This window comes from Polypterus senegalus, chromosome 4, assembly GCF_016835505.1.
Source record: "Polypterus senegalus isolate Bchr_013 chromosome 4, ASM1683550v1, whole genome shotgun sequence".
Lineage (NCBI taxonomy): Eukaryota > Metazoa > Chordata > Cladistia > Polypteriformes > Polypteridae > Polypterus > Polypterus senegalus.
The window spans coordinates 110,649,959-110,667,879 of NC_053157.1; the positions used below are offsets into that span (position 1 = coordinate 110,649,959).

Consider the following 17,921-nt stretch of genomic DNA (forward strand, 5'->3'; position numbering starts at 1 on the left):
TTTCTCCATGTGCTTAAAAATGATTAAAAAAACTGCCTGATTATGTGGCGTATGGTACGCGGCAGGTTGGCTAGTAGACATATATAGGTAGACGCAGCATGACCATCAGCATCGTTCGTCAACGTCGCCGCCATGTTTTGCATGGCACTGCTGTGGAGTGAAGTAGTGATCTCCTCAACTTCACTGGATCCCTGTTAACTACAGAATACAATACAAAATACTGCTCTGAACATTTAAAGCTCCCCACAACCTCACTGATCTCCTATAGACTTGCACTCCTCTCGCTCACTCTGATCCTCATCTGCAGCTCTACTTTCTGTACCACACATCAGACTCGGTGCTATGGGAGCTCGAGCGTCTCTCATAGTGCTCCTCAACTGAGGAATTCTCTTCTCTCTCACATACATCAGCTCGATTCAATAACACATTTGAAAACTGCCCTCAAAACATCTTTTCAGACTGGCATACAATTGTGAATTCTGCACTGTTACTGCCAGTTATCTTTGTTTATTTGCTAAATATTGCTTTTTGATTTATCATTCTCTTGTTTTAATTTTACCAATGTTGTTTAATTTTATTGTAAAGTGACATTGAGTGCTAAGATTATAAAATGGGATTTTCTAATTGCCAAATATAACCGAAAAAATTATTCAGCCTTACCTCTGAAATGTAATCCCCCGGGATCTGGTTTAGAGCAAACAGCGGTTTGTACAATCCCTAGCAGCACATGGGTGAGGCATCATTATCCATTACAGTACTTCACTCCACAGCAGTGCCACTCGCAATATGGCGGCGACGTTGACGTACGATGCTGCTGGTCATGCGGCGTCTAGTAATTCCCCATCTCAGTACAGTAATTCTACGTCTATGCGGCTCCATTCCAACTCTGCAATATGATTGGCTGCTCAAAGTTGCGTCGCTCTTTTATTACGTCATAACACCGTGTTTCTCCATGTGTTTTCGCAATAGAATAGAAAGTCATAAAGAACAGTAATGAAAGAGACACCGCTATCAAACTGTGAGAGGCTTTTTCTGCTACAAGCTATCACAGAGAAAAAGGTAATGTTTATTGTAATATTTATACTTATTTTTAAACATCTGAAGTTCAGTAGTTTATGGTTAATATCGATGTTTTTATAGAAGGTTACATAGTGAAAACTGTTTATTTCTCATTAACCAAACACACGTACACTAATTTTTTGTTAAAATTAAGAGGCGCTTAGTGTTGTATGCTAGTAAAAGTACCAATGTCTTTGTTTTTTGGATATTCTTTTAGACATTCTAAAAAGTGCACCTTTTAACCAATTATAGGAATTTTTCACGGAGTGTGCTTTGCGGGCTGTGGCTTTGCGAATACGCTGCAATGTGATGACTTAAGTTCCTGAAATCGTGAAAAGACTGTCCCAATTAAAAGCTAAATTTAGTCAATGGGAGAAATTGCTTAAAAATCCGCTGTTTTCTCCGGGTTTACCCATCGTTAAATCTGATTTATTGTATGGTAACTATAAGTGATAGTATTGCAATGAATAAAAGTGCTACTCAACATCTCCAGAGTCGTGGGTTCAAATCCCAGCCCGGTCACTGCCTGACTAATGTTTGCATATTATTCTTGCCTGTGGGTCGTTTTTTTTCATGGACTTCCGTTTATTCCCACATCCTAAAGACATGTTTAGGGTTATTTGCATATGTAAAGTTTGGCTTAGTGTATGCTCAGAGGTGAACTGGCCCGCCGTCCGTGATTGGCAGAAGTTTTGCTCCCAATGAGAGCAAAATTGACTCCACTTCCCCTGACCATGCCTTGTAATAAGGGTTTAAGAAAATTGATTAATGTGTGTATTATGTTTATACAGAAATATCGGTGAGTAAGTATTGTGGTACCCTTTTACAAGCTTTTCAAACAGGTACAATTAAGCTCAAAATCATCATGTACTACACACCATGTATAGAGTATGAAGAAATTTAACAAACTGACACAGTGTTTTTCATTTTTCCTCCTGCAGCGCGTCGATGGAAGGCAAACATTTGATTACAGAAACATTAAGATAACATTTGGTACTGACTATGGCTGCTGTATTGTTGAGCTTGGGAAAACTAAGTAAGACTTTTTATTATATTATTTGGTTAAATTGTATTGGAATTGCACTTTGAGTTGTCAGTTATTACTGTTTCTGTCATAAATTGACAGTGTTTCTAATAAGTAGTAGCAGGAATATTGATTTCTCTTTCTTCTAGTTGTACTGCTTACATATTTTGGATTGTTTTTTATTGCATGTCATATTTCACATCACTGACTTAATGAGCAGTTTTATGTAATTTGTTATCACTAGAAAATCATGGATTAAAAGAGAACAATATAACCATAGAACAATGCTATCATATTTTTATCAGCTTGCACAGTCATCATATTTCTCATTTTAGTAACAGTGAACATTTTAAAACAATTGGTTAGTTAAAAAAAAAATCAAAAATTTCTATTTATATTCAGTATCAAGCCAATTATTCAAACATTAAGGTGGAAGGTAATAATGAGCTGTTGAAAGTAAAGTAAACAAACAGAAACTAGGCATTCAAGAACCTTGAATTTGGCCTGATCTATTATCTTCAACTAATTTTTAAGACCATATTGAAATGATCTTGGAGAATTATTGGAAAGTCATAGTTTTCACAATGTAAGATTTGTGATGTCCTGAAAATCTATATAGGCTTAGCCTGACAGCATGTGAATGGCAACCAGCTTGCTTATGTTATTCTGACTTTCATTATAAAGAAACTGGTCGCCATCTGGCTTACTATTTGATTTGCTTGTTTCTATCTTCTAACTATGGCCATCCAGGGGTTTATTTTTCTCCTATGGCCATCATAGGAGTTTTTTGTTTTCTTCTCCTCCGTGTCAGCTGGTCAAACATTCATATTCAGGAATCAAGAACTTCATTTACATCCTAATTCAAATGAAACCGCTAACGACTGTTTTATTTGTCTTTGTATTTTTTCATTGACTTTAATAACATCAAACTTACAGCTAAATGGGTTGCCTAGGTAAAGTGTAGATACATGCTATATTTATTTTTATATACCCTGTATAGTAATTAAATCTGGTTGTTCTGTTGTCAACCTTAATGTGTAAATGTATAAATGTTTTAATTAGAAAACCTTTTTTCTAATGAGGTGAAGGTTTGTTATGCACTTTAGTGGTTAAATTTTGCTTAACAATACCTGGTTGATTTTGAATTTAGTATACTATATTTAACATTTATTAAAAATGATCATAGTATTGAGTAATCAGATTCTGTCCCGATTTCTTGTTTTCTTCTCCATTTATTATTATTCACTTATTAATTCATCTTCTTATTTTTACTAGCTTTAAGTTTTACTCTGCTGGCCATGCTCTCTTTCTCAGGGGTGGGGGTTGATTTGTTTTCAATCCTATTTTTGTTAAAAATGATCTATTTGTATGAAATGTTGTGTGATTACAATACAATCAATAGAATTTGAAAAAAAAAAAGAAATCGTAGTATTTAATTAATGATAATCAAGTAAATTTGGTAAATCTTTGTTTTTTTTGATTAGTCTGTGGAAAGCACATTTAGTTGCATGTAAGTGTATAAGATGTTATAAATAAATAAAGTTGCAGTTGTTATTTTTCAAATGAATCCATGCTATCAAAATATAAAAATTTCAAAGTTCTGTCCTTCATCCTTTCTTTGCTTATTATAATACAGTGTTGCAGAAAAAATGCAAAAGCAGATTAAAATCCTAAATTGTGTTTTAATTGCTAACATTTTCATCATTTTGTGTTTTATTAGAGTTTTGGCACAGGTGTCATGTGAACTTGTTGCTCCAAAGAGTAATCGTCCAACAGAGGGAGTTTTGTTCTTTAACTTAGAACTTTCACCAATGGCATCACCATCATTTGAACCTGGCAGGTATATATTGTTTTTATACAGTTACCTGCTGTTCATATAGAGTATATAATATTTTGGTGTGTATATACATCTCTGAGGTGACTTTAAACCTTTATTCTCAAGGTGAAATTTTTCTAATACCCACAATGATCAGGGGTCTCATGCATAACACCGTGCGTAGAATTCACATTATAACATGGCATAAGCACAAAAGCGGAAATGTGCTTACACACAAAACAAATTTGTGCGAACATCAACTTCTACGTTCTTCTGCTACATAAATCCCAGTCACCGTGAAAAGTAACACACGTGCACGCGCCTGCTGCCCCGCCCCGTCTCCTACCAGATTTACACCTCTTTGACTATGCAAATCAATATAGATAGCCCTTCAGCTCAGCATTCTGTGAAAAGGCAATAGCAAAAGCACGAGGGAAATAGAAGAATTTCAGCAAATACCAAGTGAAGGCAAGGAAAAACGTATTATTTGTTGGTTTAAACAGTGGTATAAACAACAAAAGGAAGTTGATAGAGTGACAGAGTGTCAGAGAAACTCGAAAGCTCAAGTTCGCAAAGTCGCACCGTGCCCAAAATAAAAAAAGTTGTCGGATATCAAAGTCACCGTGAAAAGGCAAGTCGTAGCCCACCGTCTGAGTTTCATATGAAAGCTTATTAGGATACAGAGAAAACAAATAGGCACATATTGGGGGGAAAAAGCACGAAATGTCAACTTTAATCTCTAAATTTAATCGCGTAGTTTATTTTGTCATTAAAGTAAAACGTCATAAACTTCATCTTAAAATCGTTTAATTTGCTAGTTTCTCAAATCCCATCGTAACTAAAGTAGCACGTTAAATGCTTTGTTTTGTAATTGAACTTTTATGTGCTGTATGTATGTGAATCACTACTTGATTAAACCGGCTTTCTCTTCCTCTGACAGAACACAGAATCCATTACATTTGAGATATTACAGCTCCCTGGATAATTTAATATACTGAGATGTATACTTGATATCATTTTCATGATAGGAGTTAAAGCATGTTATTAAAACATGGGAATACGGTGGCGCAGTGATTGTTCATGCCTCATTCAAGATGCTTGCTACGCCATGCGCGACCTTCAATGAAATAATTTTTTGCAGCAGTACTGTCTCTTTCAAACGTACTAACCTCCTATTCCTGCCCTTACTTTTCTTTCTCCAAATACCCAATCGCCACACAAACAGCTCAGTAATAAACGTTAAGCCATCTGTAAGCTTAGAACGCCAATTCTTCAAAACTTTTGAGGAACATTGAAATATCTTCTTAGTACATGTTTAATTATTCAATCCATTTATCCTTCCAGTGTCGCGCCAGTCCCAGCAAGAATACAGCACGAGGCAGGAACAATCCATGAACAGAGTGCCAACTCCTTGCTAGCATTGCGACACCGTGTCTTCACATGTTTGTTTGTTTGTTTGTTTATTAACAATATAGATTATTTAAATTAAGTTAAAGTTGTATCTGTAGAATAAACATATTTTGCTGCATTTCATCTTAAAAATGATATTGTCATCATATGTAAATACGTGCTTTTATAAAGTGTCTCAAGTTGTGCAATATTGTAATTGTATCACAAGTTTACAGTGAGTTAATTGTACTTTTAAGTACAAACAGTTCTACAGGGAGCACTTGATGGACTGATTGAGTGCGTTTTATAGTTCTTGGAATGAAACTGTTTCTGAACCACGAGATCTGTACAGGAAAGGCTCTGAAGCGTTTGCTGTATGAGAGCAGTTCAATAGACAGCATGGCTGAGGCAGCATGTGCTAGATGCTGTATACTGATAATTCTGTTTCCGATCAGCTGCTGTACAACTGTGATTCCCCACTCAGATACAGTGATATAAATACTCCAAGTGGTGCAGTGAGAGTAATATGGAAAAAGATGATCCACTGTGGCAACCCCTAATGGGAGCAACTGAAACAAGAGGTTGCAGTGAGAGTAACCACACTAAAGCAGCTATGGTATTTAGAATAGTTTGACCATTCTGTGGACAATTATATTGTTACAGGTTAATTACAATCGGATGCATTAAAATAATAAACAATATGCCGTTTATTTCAGTGTATTTATAAAGCCGCGTCAGGGATGTGGATCTAAAAAAGAAAGGGTAACCACACTGGAACAGTAGCACTGCTTTGAGGCTGGGTACCGCCAGTCTGCAGAACCTGCGTACGCCAGGGTATGAGCTACTGTGGAAATGTGCATGGTTTTACACCAAGTTTAGGTTTTCTACATCGCGATTTGAACATGGAAACATTCATACGCACCGTTTATACATGAGGCCCCAGGTGAGCAGGCCTGCATGGTGCTTGTCTTTCCCCTAAAGTACCTCCCTTTGGACTGTAGAACTATTCCACTTCAGGTTTAGTAATGCCATCTAAAATTCTGAAGGATTTATGGCATCTCGCTACCTTTTTGAAAAGTATTAACCCTGTTTATAAAGTAATCCATTAAATCCTGACAGGCAACATCAGAGGAAGCAGGGACTGCATAAGATTTTTGAGGAGAAAGGAGACTTTATCGTGGAGGAAAAATCAAATCCTCTCTCTTCATTTGCTGAAATAAGTGAAGAATGTTATTTAATTTTATCAAGCCCTAATGTCTTCCTATATATTTTTACTTTATTCATCCAATGCTGCTTATGAATTTTGTCTAGAACAGTAAATTAGTTTTAGTTTTATGTGTATGTGATTTTATTAATTTGAAGTTATTTGTGATCCAAGAAGAATGCCTAGTATGTCATATAATGCAGTTTTGTCTGATATAGCCCATAAAGTCATATTGTAACAATCAAGACACTGGTTTCTATCTGTACATTAAACATTTTGAATTACTAATTAGGCCAGAGTTTAACCAGACCTCTGCAACAGTCGCCTAAGAAACTTTCTTCCATCATCAAAAAGAAACATTTATTTAACCGTTTAGGAAGTGGTACATCAATTTCACCCTTGTACCAGAAAAAGATCAGACAGGCATTCATCTAAAATGGTTACAGCTAATATATTAATATTTCTTACAATAATTAAATCTAAAACGTTTCCTTTTACATAAGTAGGAGAGTGAACAACTTGAACCAGATCAGAAGTAACCAATAATGAATTAAAATCGGATATAGCTGAGCTAGGCAAGGAAAAGGTCAACCATTAAAATGAGAATTCTGTAGAAAGACAAAGCGAAGATGGAGTGAAATTCATTAAAAAGGCAGTGTTGTTGCTTCCCAAAGGAGGCCAATAAAATAATGACAATATTTTTGAAAACGTGGGCAGGAAAACTACTGATCACATTGGTAACAACTTGAAAGTCAAGGAAATTCAAAGGAAGCCTAAGTCATAATGCCAGTATCAATTAAAGGGATCCACATTTCAACAAGTGCAAAAATGTCAACGTTCTTGTCTAGAATAAGGCCATAAATAGAAAAAGTCTTCCTAAATAAAGATCAACCATATGAATATTCCTAAAAGAATAGTAATTAAAAACATACTATAATTGTTTTGTAGGTGGTCAGCAAACGAAAGACAAATCTGTGAACCACAATGTGACTTTTATGTTTATTTCCAACTGTACACATCTGCAGCATACAGGTTTGACAAGAGATGTTTCTGCTTTTGAACACCATAGCTGAACAAGGACAGAAGGGTCTTTGGAAAAGTTGGACTTTACACTATAGCTAAAAACTATAGAAACTTTGTTATCACTATATAATGAACATCACAAATTGACTGTAACACTGCCAGCCAATCCATTGTTCGAATAGGGCTTACAAATATAGTAGATGGAATCAAATAAAACCAGCTGCGCTTTAGAAATATATATATATGAGGTGACAGATGAGCCGAGGATCAGACCGCCTAGGTCCCCGCCTTCGGCCACCACCCAACTCACACTGCACCCAACCTCCTTGGCCCCTCCCATAGGTGGTGAGCCCATGGGAAAGAGAACCCACGTTACCTCTTCGGGCGGTGCCCGGCCGAGCCCCATGGGTGCAGTCCCGGCCACCAGGCGCTCGCCATCGAGCCCCACCTCCAGGCCTGGCTCCAGTGGGGGGCCCCGGTGACCCGCATCCAGGCAAGGAAAAAACGTCGTCCAAGGTTTTTATTCTTCATCGGAGGTTTGTTGAACCGCTCTTTGTCTCATCCCTCACCTAGGACCAGTTTGCCTTGGGTGGCCCATACCAAGTGCATAAAGCCCCGGACAACATAGCTCCTAGGATCACTGGGACACGCAAACCCCACCACCACGATAAGGTGACGGTTCAAGGAGGGCTTTCCCTTAAAGATAAGGTGAGAAGCTCAGTCATCCGGGAGGGGCTCAGAGTAGAGTCACTGCTCCTCCGCATCAAGAGTAGTCAGATGAGGTGGCTCAGGCATCTGATCAGGACACCCCCCTGGTGAGGTATTCCGGGCACGTCCAACCGGGAGGAGGCCCCGGGGAAGACCCAGGACACGCTGGAGGGACTATGTCTCCCGGCTGGCCTGGGAATGCCTTGGGATTCTCCCGGAAGAGTTGGAAGAAGTGGCGGGGAGAGGGAAGTCTGGGCCTCTCTGCTTAAGCTGCTGCCCCCGCGACCCGACATCGGATAAGCGGAAGAGGATGGATGGAGAGAGAGAGAGATATCTCTCTCTCTCTCTATCATACATACATACAGTGGGGCAAAAAAGTATTTAGTCAGCCACCAATTGTGCAAGTTCTCCCAATTAAAAAGATGAGAGAGGCCTGTAATTTTCATCATAGGTATACCTCAACTATGAGAGACAAAATAATAAAAAAAAAAAATCCAGAAAATCACATTGTCTGATTTTTGAAGAATTTATTTGCAAATTATGGTGGAAAAAAAGTATTTGGTCAATAGCACAAGTTCATCTCAATACTTTGTTGTATACCCTTTGGCAATGACAGAGGTCAAAGGTTTTCTGTAAGTCTTCACAAGGTTTTCACACACTGTTGCAGGTATTTTGGCCCATTCCTCCATGCAGATCTCCTCTAGAGCAGTGATGTTTTTGGGGCTGTCACTGGGCAACACGGACTTTTAACTCCCTCCAAAGATTTTCTATGGGGATGAGGTCAGGAGACTGGCTAGGCCACTCCAGGGGCCTCATGTATAACGCCGTGCGTAGAACTCGCACTATAACATGGCGTAAGCATAAAAGCCGAAATGTGCTTACGCACAGAAAAATCCAGATGCAGGAATCTTTGCTTACTCCAACTTCCACGTTCTTCCGCTACATAAATCCCGATCAGCGACATAAATCCCGATCACACGCTTTATGTAACGCCCCAACTCCTCCCAGAATTACGCCTCTTTGAATATGCAAATCAATATAAATCGCCCTTAAGCTCAGCCTTCTGTGAAAAGACAATGGGAAAAGCACGGGGTGAAATATAAGAATTTCAGCGAATACCAAATGGAGGCAAAGGAAAAACATACTATTTGTTCAAATAAACCGTGGTATAATCAACAAAAGGAAGTTGATCGAGTGACATAGCGTGCTGGAGAAACTTGAAAGCTCAAGTTCACAAAATCGCACAGTACCGGCAATAAAAAAGAAGTCACATATCAAAGTCGCCGTGAAAAGGCGAGTTGTAGCCCACTGTGTGAGTGTCATATCAAAGCTTATTAGGGTACAGAGAAAAAAAGGCATACTGTGGGGAAAAGGCACGAAATGTCAACTCTAGGCTCTAGGCTTGTGGTGGCACTGGGCAGAGGAAGAATTGGTGGCTCCTTCGCCCGCCAATGTCAGTAAGGTAGCTTATGCATGGTGGATGGCCATGTCCGTTGCAGACACTGCATAGCCGCCTCGTGCTCATGACACAAGCATTTAACTTTTGCCGAAATTTGTCGCTGCATTTTTAGCTGTGTTGTTATTTTCTCTTTCTGTTTTATATTCAATATATATTGGCATAGCCGGCACTGCAGTCCTTGCTTTTCTTTCCCCAAGTACTCAATCACCACACAATCAGCTCTGTAATAGAAGTTAAGCCATCTGTAAGCTTAGCGCCGATTCTTCAAAACGTTTAAGGAACATTGAAATATCTTCATAGTACATGTTTAATTATTCTATCCTTCACGACACTCCCAGTGAAGAATATATATTATTTAAATGAAGTTAAAGTTTTATCTGTATAATTTAATAAACATATTTTGCTGCATTTCGCCTTAAAAATGATATCGTCATCATATGTAAATACGCGCTTTATAAAGTGGCTCAGGTTGTACGATATTATAACTATAGTTCAAGTTTACAGTGGGGTGATTGTACTTATAAGTACAAACAGTTCTACAAGGTGCAATTGATTGAGTGCATTTAAAGTTCTTGGGATGAAACTGTTTCTGAATCGCAAGGTCCGTACAAGAAAGGCTTTTAAACGTTTTGCAGTGGCTGAGACAGCGTGTCCTTGAAGCTGTATACCGATAATTCTCTTTCCGATCAGCTGCTGCTGTGATTCACACTTGGATACAGTGATATAAATACTCTGAGTGGTGCAGTGAGAGTAATATGGAAAAAGATGATCCGCTGTGGCAACTCCTAACGGGAGGAGCTAAAAGAAGAAGTGAGAGTAGCAATGCTAAAACAGTTATGGTATTTGGAATACTATGACTGTTCCCTGGACCATTATATTGTTACAAGTTAATTACAATCAGATGCGTTACACTAATAAACAAAATGCGGTTAGTTTCAGTGTGTTTCTAAAGCCGCGTCAGGAAAATAAGGTGTAACCACACAGGAACAGTAGCACTGCTTTGACGCTGGGTGCCGCCAGTCTGCAAAATCGAGTGGAGAACTTGCGTACGACAAGGTATGAGGTACCGTGGAAAAGTGCGTGGCTTTACGCCAAGTGTAGGTTTTATACATCGCGATTTGAACGTGGAAAAGTTCTTATGCAATATTTCTGTGCGTACGCACCGTTTATACATGAGGCCCCAGGACCTTGAAATGCTTCTTACGAAGCCCCTCCTTCGTTACCCAGGCGGTGTATTTGGGATCATTGTCATGCTGAAAGACCCAGCCATGTTTCATCTTCAATGCCCTTGCTGATGGAAGGAGGTTTTCACTCAAAATCTGATGATACATGGCCCCATTCATTCTTTACTTTACACAGATCAGTCGTCCTGGTCCCTTTGCAGAAAAACAGCCCCAAAGCATGATGTTTCCACCCCCATGCTTTACAGTAGGTATGGTGTTCTTTGGATGCAACTCGGCATTCTTTCTCTTCCAAACATGACAAATAAGAGTTTTTACCAAAAAGTTCTATTTTGGTTTCATCTGACCATATGACATTGTCCCAATCCTCTTCTGGATCATCCAAATGCTCTCTAGCAAACTTCTACAGTATATAAAATAACATTTTTGTGTGTATATTTTATAAATAATATTTCCCAGTTCTGTCAACAAAATAAGACAATTGATGTAAATTCACTAGAGCACGGACAGATAACAGAGTAGCATTAGCCATACTATACCAGTACCAAGTACTAAACAATCTACTATAATTGAGCAAGCATTGCATCTGCAGATGCAGTCCTCTATTTGCTCATTATGCTGTTATCAGGATTATGTCCTCTAACTTGGCCAGACAATTGACATTTGAATGGTTGTGGTATTTTATTTAAATGTTTCCATGTTTATATTACAAATTTACGCAATTTTATACTATCCATGATACACATATTTTAAAATGCATTTACTCTGATCCACACTGTTCCTTGTTTATGTACTGAGATTTTTGAACTTGAGCATATTAATTTAATTAAAAAGACACAAACATTTACTAGGTGCTGCACTTTCTCTTAATGTTTTCTTTTTGATTGTTTTATTGGACCGTTATGAGAGTGGAGTAGTCATAGCAAGGTTTATAAAACACTGTTCTTCGATCAAAGGAAATTCCAGAACAGATGCAGAAAAATGTTGTTGGAACATACCAATCATGAAAAGTTACAAAGCCATTTCTGAGGCTGTTTCATGTCTGAATGCAGGTCTGGTGGAATGTGACTTGTGAGAGCCTTCTACCCTGTCCAAGGTTTGTTTCAGTCTTTTGCCTGATAATTCAGTGAAAACCAGTATATTGGAAAAGGTGATTTAAAAAGTAAATGAACAAAAGAACTAATTGCAATTTTTTTTTAATCACTTTTGTCAATAGTCAGTCATTGCATATGTGAGAATTACTTTTCCAAAGGATAGATTGTGTGCATTAGTGCTAAACTGTCTTCATGGAATATGTAATTATTTTCTTTCACTCTATAGACATTCTGAGCTGCTTGTGAAGTTAAATCGACTACTGGAGCGATGTTTCCGAAATTCTAAGTGTATTGACACAGAATCTTTATGTGTTGTATCTGGAGAAAAGGTACAAAAATACATTTTTATCAAATACATTTATGCATGTCTGATTTTTGTTTTGGTTTTAAATACTGTTTTTTTTTTTATTATTATTATTAAAATGATACCTTACAAAAGTATTCAGACCAAATGTTCAATATGCTGTTAGTGTCTAAATGGCACAACAGGTTTTGTTCCTATATGTATTTTTATTGTAAACTCCAGTTCAACTTTATGGGACACCATGCCAAACAGGTTATTTTTAAAAACAAATGTAGCTATTTAGATAGATAATTTATTAATCCCCAAGGGGAAATTCACAGACTCCAGCAGTATACTGATAAAAACAAAACCATGTTAATTAAAGACTGATTAAAAATGCAGTGCAAGTTAAAAAATGCAAGGTGGAGCGTGCGAGGCAGGTTTAACGGACAATAACATTGTATAATGTTAACGTTTACCCCCTCGGGTGGAATTGAAGAGTCGCATAGTGTGGGGGAGGAACGATCTGCTCGGTCTGTCAGTGGGGCAAGACAGTTACAGCTGTCGCTGAAGCTGCTCCTCTTTTTGGAGATGACACTGTTCAGTGGATGCAGTGGATTCTTCATGATTGACAGGAGCCAGGTCAGCGCCCGTTGCTCTGCCACAGATGTCAAACTGTCCAGCTTCGTGCCTACAATACAGCCTGCCTTCCTCACCAGTTTGTCCAGGCGTGAGGTATCCCTCTTCTTTATGCTGCCTCCCCAGCACACTACCATCTAGAAGAGGGTGCTTGCCACAACCGTCTGATAGAACATCTGCAGCATTTTATTGCAGATGTTGAAGGACGCCAGCCTTCTAAGGAAGTATAGTTGGCTCTGTCTTCTCTTGCACAGAGCATTAGTATTGGCAGTCCAGTCCAATTAGTCATCCAGCTGCACTCCCAGGTATTTATAGGTCTGCACTATCTGCACACGGTCACCTCTGATAATTACGGGGTCCAGGAGGGGCCTGGGCCTCCTAAAATCCACCACCAGCTCTTTGGTTTTTCTGGTGTTCAGTTGTAGGTGGTTTGAGTCGCACCACTTAACAAATTTCTTGATTAGGTTCCTATACTCCTCCTCCTGCCCACTCATGATGCAGCCCACAATAGCAGTGTTGTCCGCAAACTTTTGCACGTAGCAGGACTCAGTTGTATTGTAAGTCCGATTGTATATAGGCTGAACAGGACCAGAGAAATTGCAGTCCCCTGTGACGCTCTTGTGTTGCTGACCACAATGTCTGACCTGCAGTTCCCGAGACGCACATACTGAGGTCTGTCTGTAAGATAGTCCACAGATCCATGCCACCAGGTATGAATCTACTCCCATTTCTATCAGCTTGTCCCAAAGGAGCAGAGGTTGGATGGTGTTGAAGGCACTAGAGAAGTCCAGAAACATAATTCTTACAGCACCACTGCCTCTGTCCAAGTGGGAGAGGGATCAGTGTAGCATGTAGATGATGGCATCCTCCGCTCCCACATTCTCCTGGTATGCGAACTGCAGAGGGTCGAGGGCATGGCAGACCTGTGGCCTCGGGTGGTAAAGCAGCAGCACTCGATGGTCTTCATCACATGTGACGTTGGGGTGACAGGCCTGAAGTCATTCAGCTCACCAGGACGTGATACCTGTTTAACAGCATACATAAGTTAATACACAAGTCATCACCTGAAATATCCAGTATGTGAACTTTTTTAAGTTTTAAGATATGGAATAAAGTCATTGTTAACTCAGTCTGTGCCACCACCATATTCAAGTAAAGTCAATGTAACTTTTTCTAGGCAAAAAACATAAGTTTTAGGAATCCTTGGCTCCTAAATTTGAGGGATCATTTCCTTAAAATGCACTTAAGTATTAATTTTTAAAAATCCTATAATTTATTTGTAAACTTTACTTTAGTACAATATTTATGTAATGGTATTTGTCTGCCTCCGAACACTTTTGGCTTGATGGTCAAGAACTGGAATGTACATTAATCTTTCCTAACACTGCCCACAAAACAATTGCCACAGAAACTTCTATTTTTGGTAAACCATTCTGAGGCCTGCACTCGCCTAGAGACATCTTGAAAGTTTAGTGGATTAAAGTGAAATAAAATGGCACCAGTCAGGTTTTAGATTAGAGTGGATAAACTTTATTAATTGAGAGTTCTGCAGAACACTGGCCAGTATGTAAAGTTGGTAAAAAAGAAACCATTACTAAAAAAAGAATTATCCAAAGGCCCGTCTAGTGTTGACCAAAAACCATGTAAGTTCTTATATCGTTCTTAATTGTCATAAATTAACAAGCTTTAGTACTTTGATCAAAATGCAAAGTGCAGTGTGTGGCATAAAATGTGCCACAAGATACATAGATCTTATGATAAATGTTGGTGACTGAATGGCATGCTGTTGATTCTACTGGAAAATTTCATTACTCACATTGCGAGTAACAAATATATTTTGACTAGTAGGTAGAGTAGGACTGCTCCTAATTCAAGTGATGAATTGCTATTAGACTTCTGTGCTGATCACATACTACCCATTTTACACAATATGTATAAGTCTACTCCATGATAGAATACCTTGAGTGGAAATCCAATAAATCACTTTTAGATGAAGAGAGATCTTGAGTTATCATATGTTCGCCACATGTAGGAGAGCTGGCTCACCCCTTTGCAATATCATGTGGTCCTTCTTAGGAGACCCAAAGCACCACAAACCAGTGGTGAGATTGTCCCTAACAAATATCTGTGCTCAGAGAGAATTCAGTTATGTCCTCTGGTGGATTTTTTTTCTCTTTCTATGAGAGGAGTTACATGTTTCCAAACGAACCAGCAACATTGGGAATGCAACAATAGTTGTCAAGTTGAAGAATGCAGCTTACCATTAAGTGTTTACAGAAAGGGGCATAGATTTTTGCTGAAAAGGCAGGAAGGAAACTGTGTAATAGTAAATGTAGTAAAATACCTGCGCTCATGGAGAATGCTTTTTACATTGTCTCAGAGAAGATCTAGTAAACCAGACAAACTGACTCAAGAAGAACAGATCAGCAGTAAATGAAGATATTGCAGTAGGAGCAAATTGCATAACCTGCATAAATCTGGTGGGTTCTCTATCTGTGAAGGAATGATTTGCCAGATGTATCTGGTAGAACTGGATCCATCTCTGTAGCTGAGATTCACTGTGGTAGTTAAGAGGTAGATAAAATCAAGTCAGAATTTCCGAAAAATGGATATTGTATAGTAGGCTTGTTTAACATAAATATTTATGTGGAATTTGAAGAAATTAGTTTCAATTTGTCAGACGGGGACATTGTTGCCCAAATTTTAAAAAGATGAAGTAGAGTATCTGTTCTGGTTGAACAGACTTCTGCCAATTGCTGAATTACCCAACTAATTGTGAGTACAGCAATAAATTCTGCTTTGTTCAGTGGGTATGAAGGCATTTAATAGTTGTGGGTTCTAAGCATGCTGCTATGTGCCATTTGGTCTCTGTATTTGTGAAGTGAAAGTTTTGTCATCATATTTGTCACAAAGTTGGTTCCAAGCTTGTGACTCCACTGAAATTGCCTCTTCATTATTTTTATGAACAGGGTATCAAGTCACAGGCAACGTTTGTAGAATTCCCAGTTTAGAGACATAATAAGATGATGCACTCCTGGATTCATATAACCATGATTTATAGCAAATTACTGTACCTATTACTGAGATAACAAGTTTCGAAAAGGTGATCATAGAATTAGATCTTTAAAAACATTATATTTACCTCAATTTTCTGACCGTTTACAGATGAATTGTGTATGATTTAATGTTTCTTGTAATATATTTTAATATATCTGTTGGCTGCATATTTATGAGGTTTACTGTGCATGTTATTAACACTTCATTTAATTTATAGGTGTGGCAGATCCGGGTAGACTTGCATTTGCTAAATCACGATGGTAACATTATGGATACAGCAAGCATTGCAGCTATAACCGCACTGTGCCATTTCAGAAGGCCAGATGTGTCTGTCATAGGGGAAGAGGTCACTGTGGTATGTGTTTAACTTGATTTTTGTTTGCAAACAACTCTTTTATATGTGTAATAGGCTTAGAATTAACTGTCAGCAATATTTTTCCATACAATGTTGGTCTCAGAATATAAAGTATTGGAATATTGTTGTATGGTGAGATTATTATTTAGGGAATTGTTACATTTTTTTATCTGGCTGAAGTTCATGAAGAAATTTGATCAGAAGATAAATCTTTACAAGAATGCACATCTCTATGTATAAAATCCTACGTTTGTCTGTCTGTATATCTGTCTACTTTTCACGAGAAAACTACTTAATGGATTTAGATTGGGGTTTTTTTGTTTTTTTTTTCTACAATTTGCTTGAACATTCCGGTTGATTTCGTGGCTTCCCTGATCGTGCTAAGTATCACAGTTCAGTTGCAGCACCGATTTATTTATGCAGATCTAAGAGACAGACTGCAGGCCGAGGGGAGGGGGAGGTTGGACATCAGGAGTAGGGAGCCATGTTTGGCCATCCTTACTTGCGTGTCAGCCTCCATTTGAGTTGGGTCTGTATGTCTATCCGCTTTTGACAAGAGAACTACTTAACGGATTTAGATCCGTGGTTTTTTTCCATAATTTGCTTGAACATTCCGGTTGATTATAAGACTTCTCTCATCGCTCCAAGTATCATAGTTCATTTACGGCAGCGATTTATAAGTGCAAAGAAAAAGGCTGTGGGCTGGAGGGAGGGGGAAGCATAAAATTAATCAATTGGTGCTCAAATTATTTGACGCACTGTCTCGGACATGCACTTCAATAAATACCATTTTAGAGCACAACGATTTGTTCATTATCCTACAGAATTTTTAAATTCCATTAACACTAGAATTACCAGAGCCTACGAAAAAACTCGTAAATCCGTCCCACCTTAAATCGCTTCTTAAATCCCTTCACACCTCTCAGCCAGCGTCCTTTGTCCTCTAAATGTGCTGATAAAGAGAATCTAGAAGCAGCCGGCTATTCCATCCCCCCACCAATTTAGAACGTGCACGAACTTCTCTCAGCTCATGCCTTGATTGAGTATCTGGGCGTGAAGTGAAGTTTTAGAGTGGAAATAAAAGATCGTTATTTGGAACACACGCATTTCTTGTCTGTTCCGTTTCTACAGTAATCTATGTAAACACATTGTTAAAACATAAACGTTTTTTATATTCTAGTAGTAGATGACAAAATGTAGGCATAAACTATATAATGTATGAAGCATGAAGTCCAAATATCAAAGAAACATTTTCACAAAAGGTACAAATATATATATTCAAAAACTAGCGGAATACCCGCGCTTCGCACAGCAGAAGTAGTGTGTTTAAAGAAGTTATGAAAAAGAAAAGGAAACATTTTAAAAATAACGTAAGATGATTGTTAATGTAATTGTTTTGTTGTATATGAGTGTTTTTGTCATATCTATATATATATATATATATATCTATATATATATATCTATATATCTATATATATATATATATATCTCTATATATATCTCTATATATATCTCTATATATATATATATATATATATATCTCTATATATATATATATATATATATATATATATATATATATCTATATATATATATATATATATATATATATATATATATATATATATAT

General features: G+C 37.9%; 1 protein-coding gene across 1 annotated transcript in view; it reads left to right on the forward strand.

Moving 5' to 3' along the window:
- The first annotated feature begins 924 nt into the window (after positions 1-924).
- Positions 925-17,921, forward strand: part of exosc9 (exosome component 9) — an 85,038-nt gene continuing 68,041 nt past the window's right edge. The window contains exons 1-5 of the mRNA XM_039751146.1: positions 925-1,059; positions 2,001-2,095; positions 3,804-3,923; positions 12,184-12,286; positions 16,154-16,291. Coding sequence (XP_039607080.1) covers positions 994-1,059; positions 2,001-2,095; positions 3,804-3,923; positions 12,184-12,286; positions 16,154-16,291 — 522 coding nt within the window. The 5' untranslated portion in view covers positions 925-993. The remainder of the gene's footprint in view (positions 1,060-2,000; positions 2,096-3,803; positions 3,924-12,183; positions 12,287-16,153; positions 16,292-17,921) is intronic.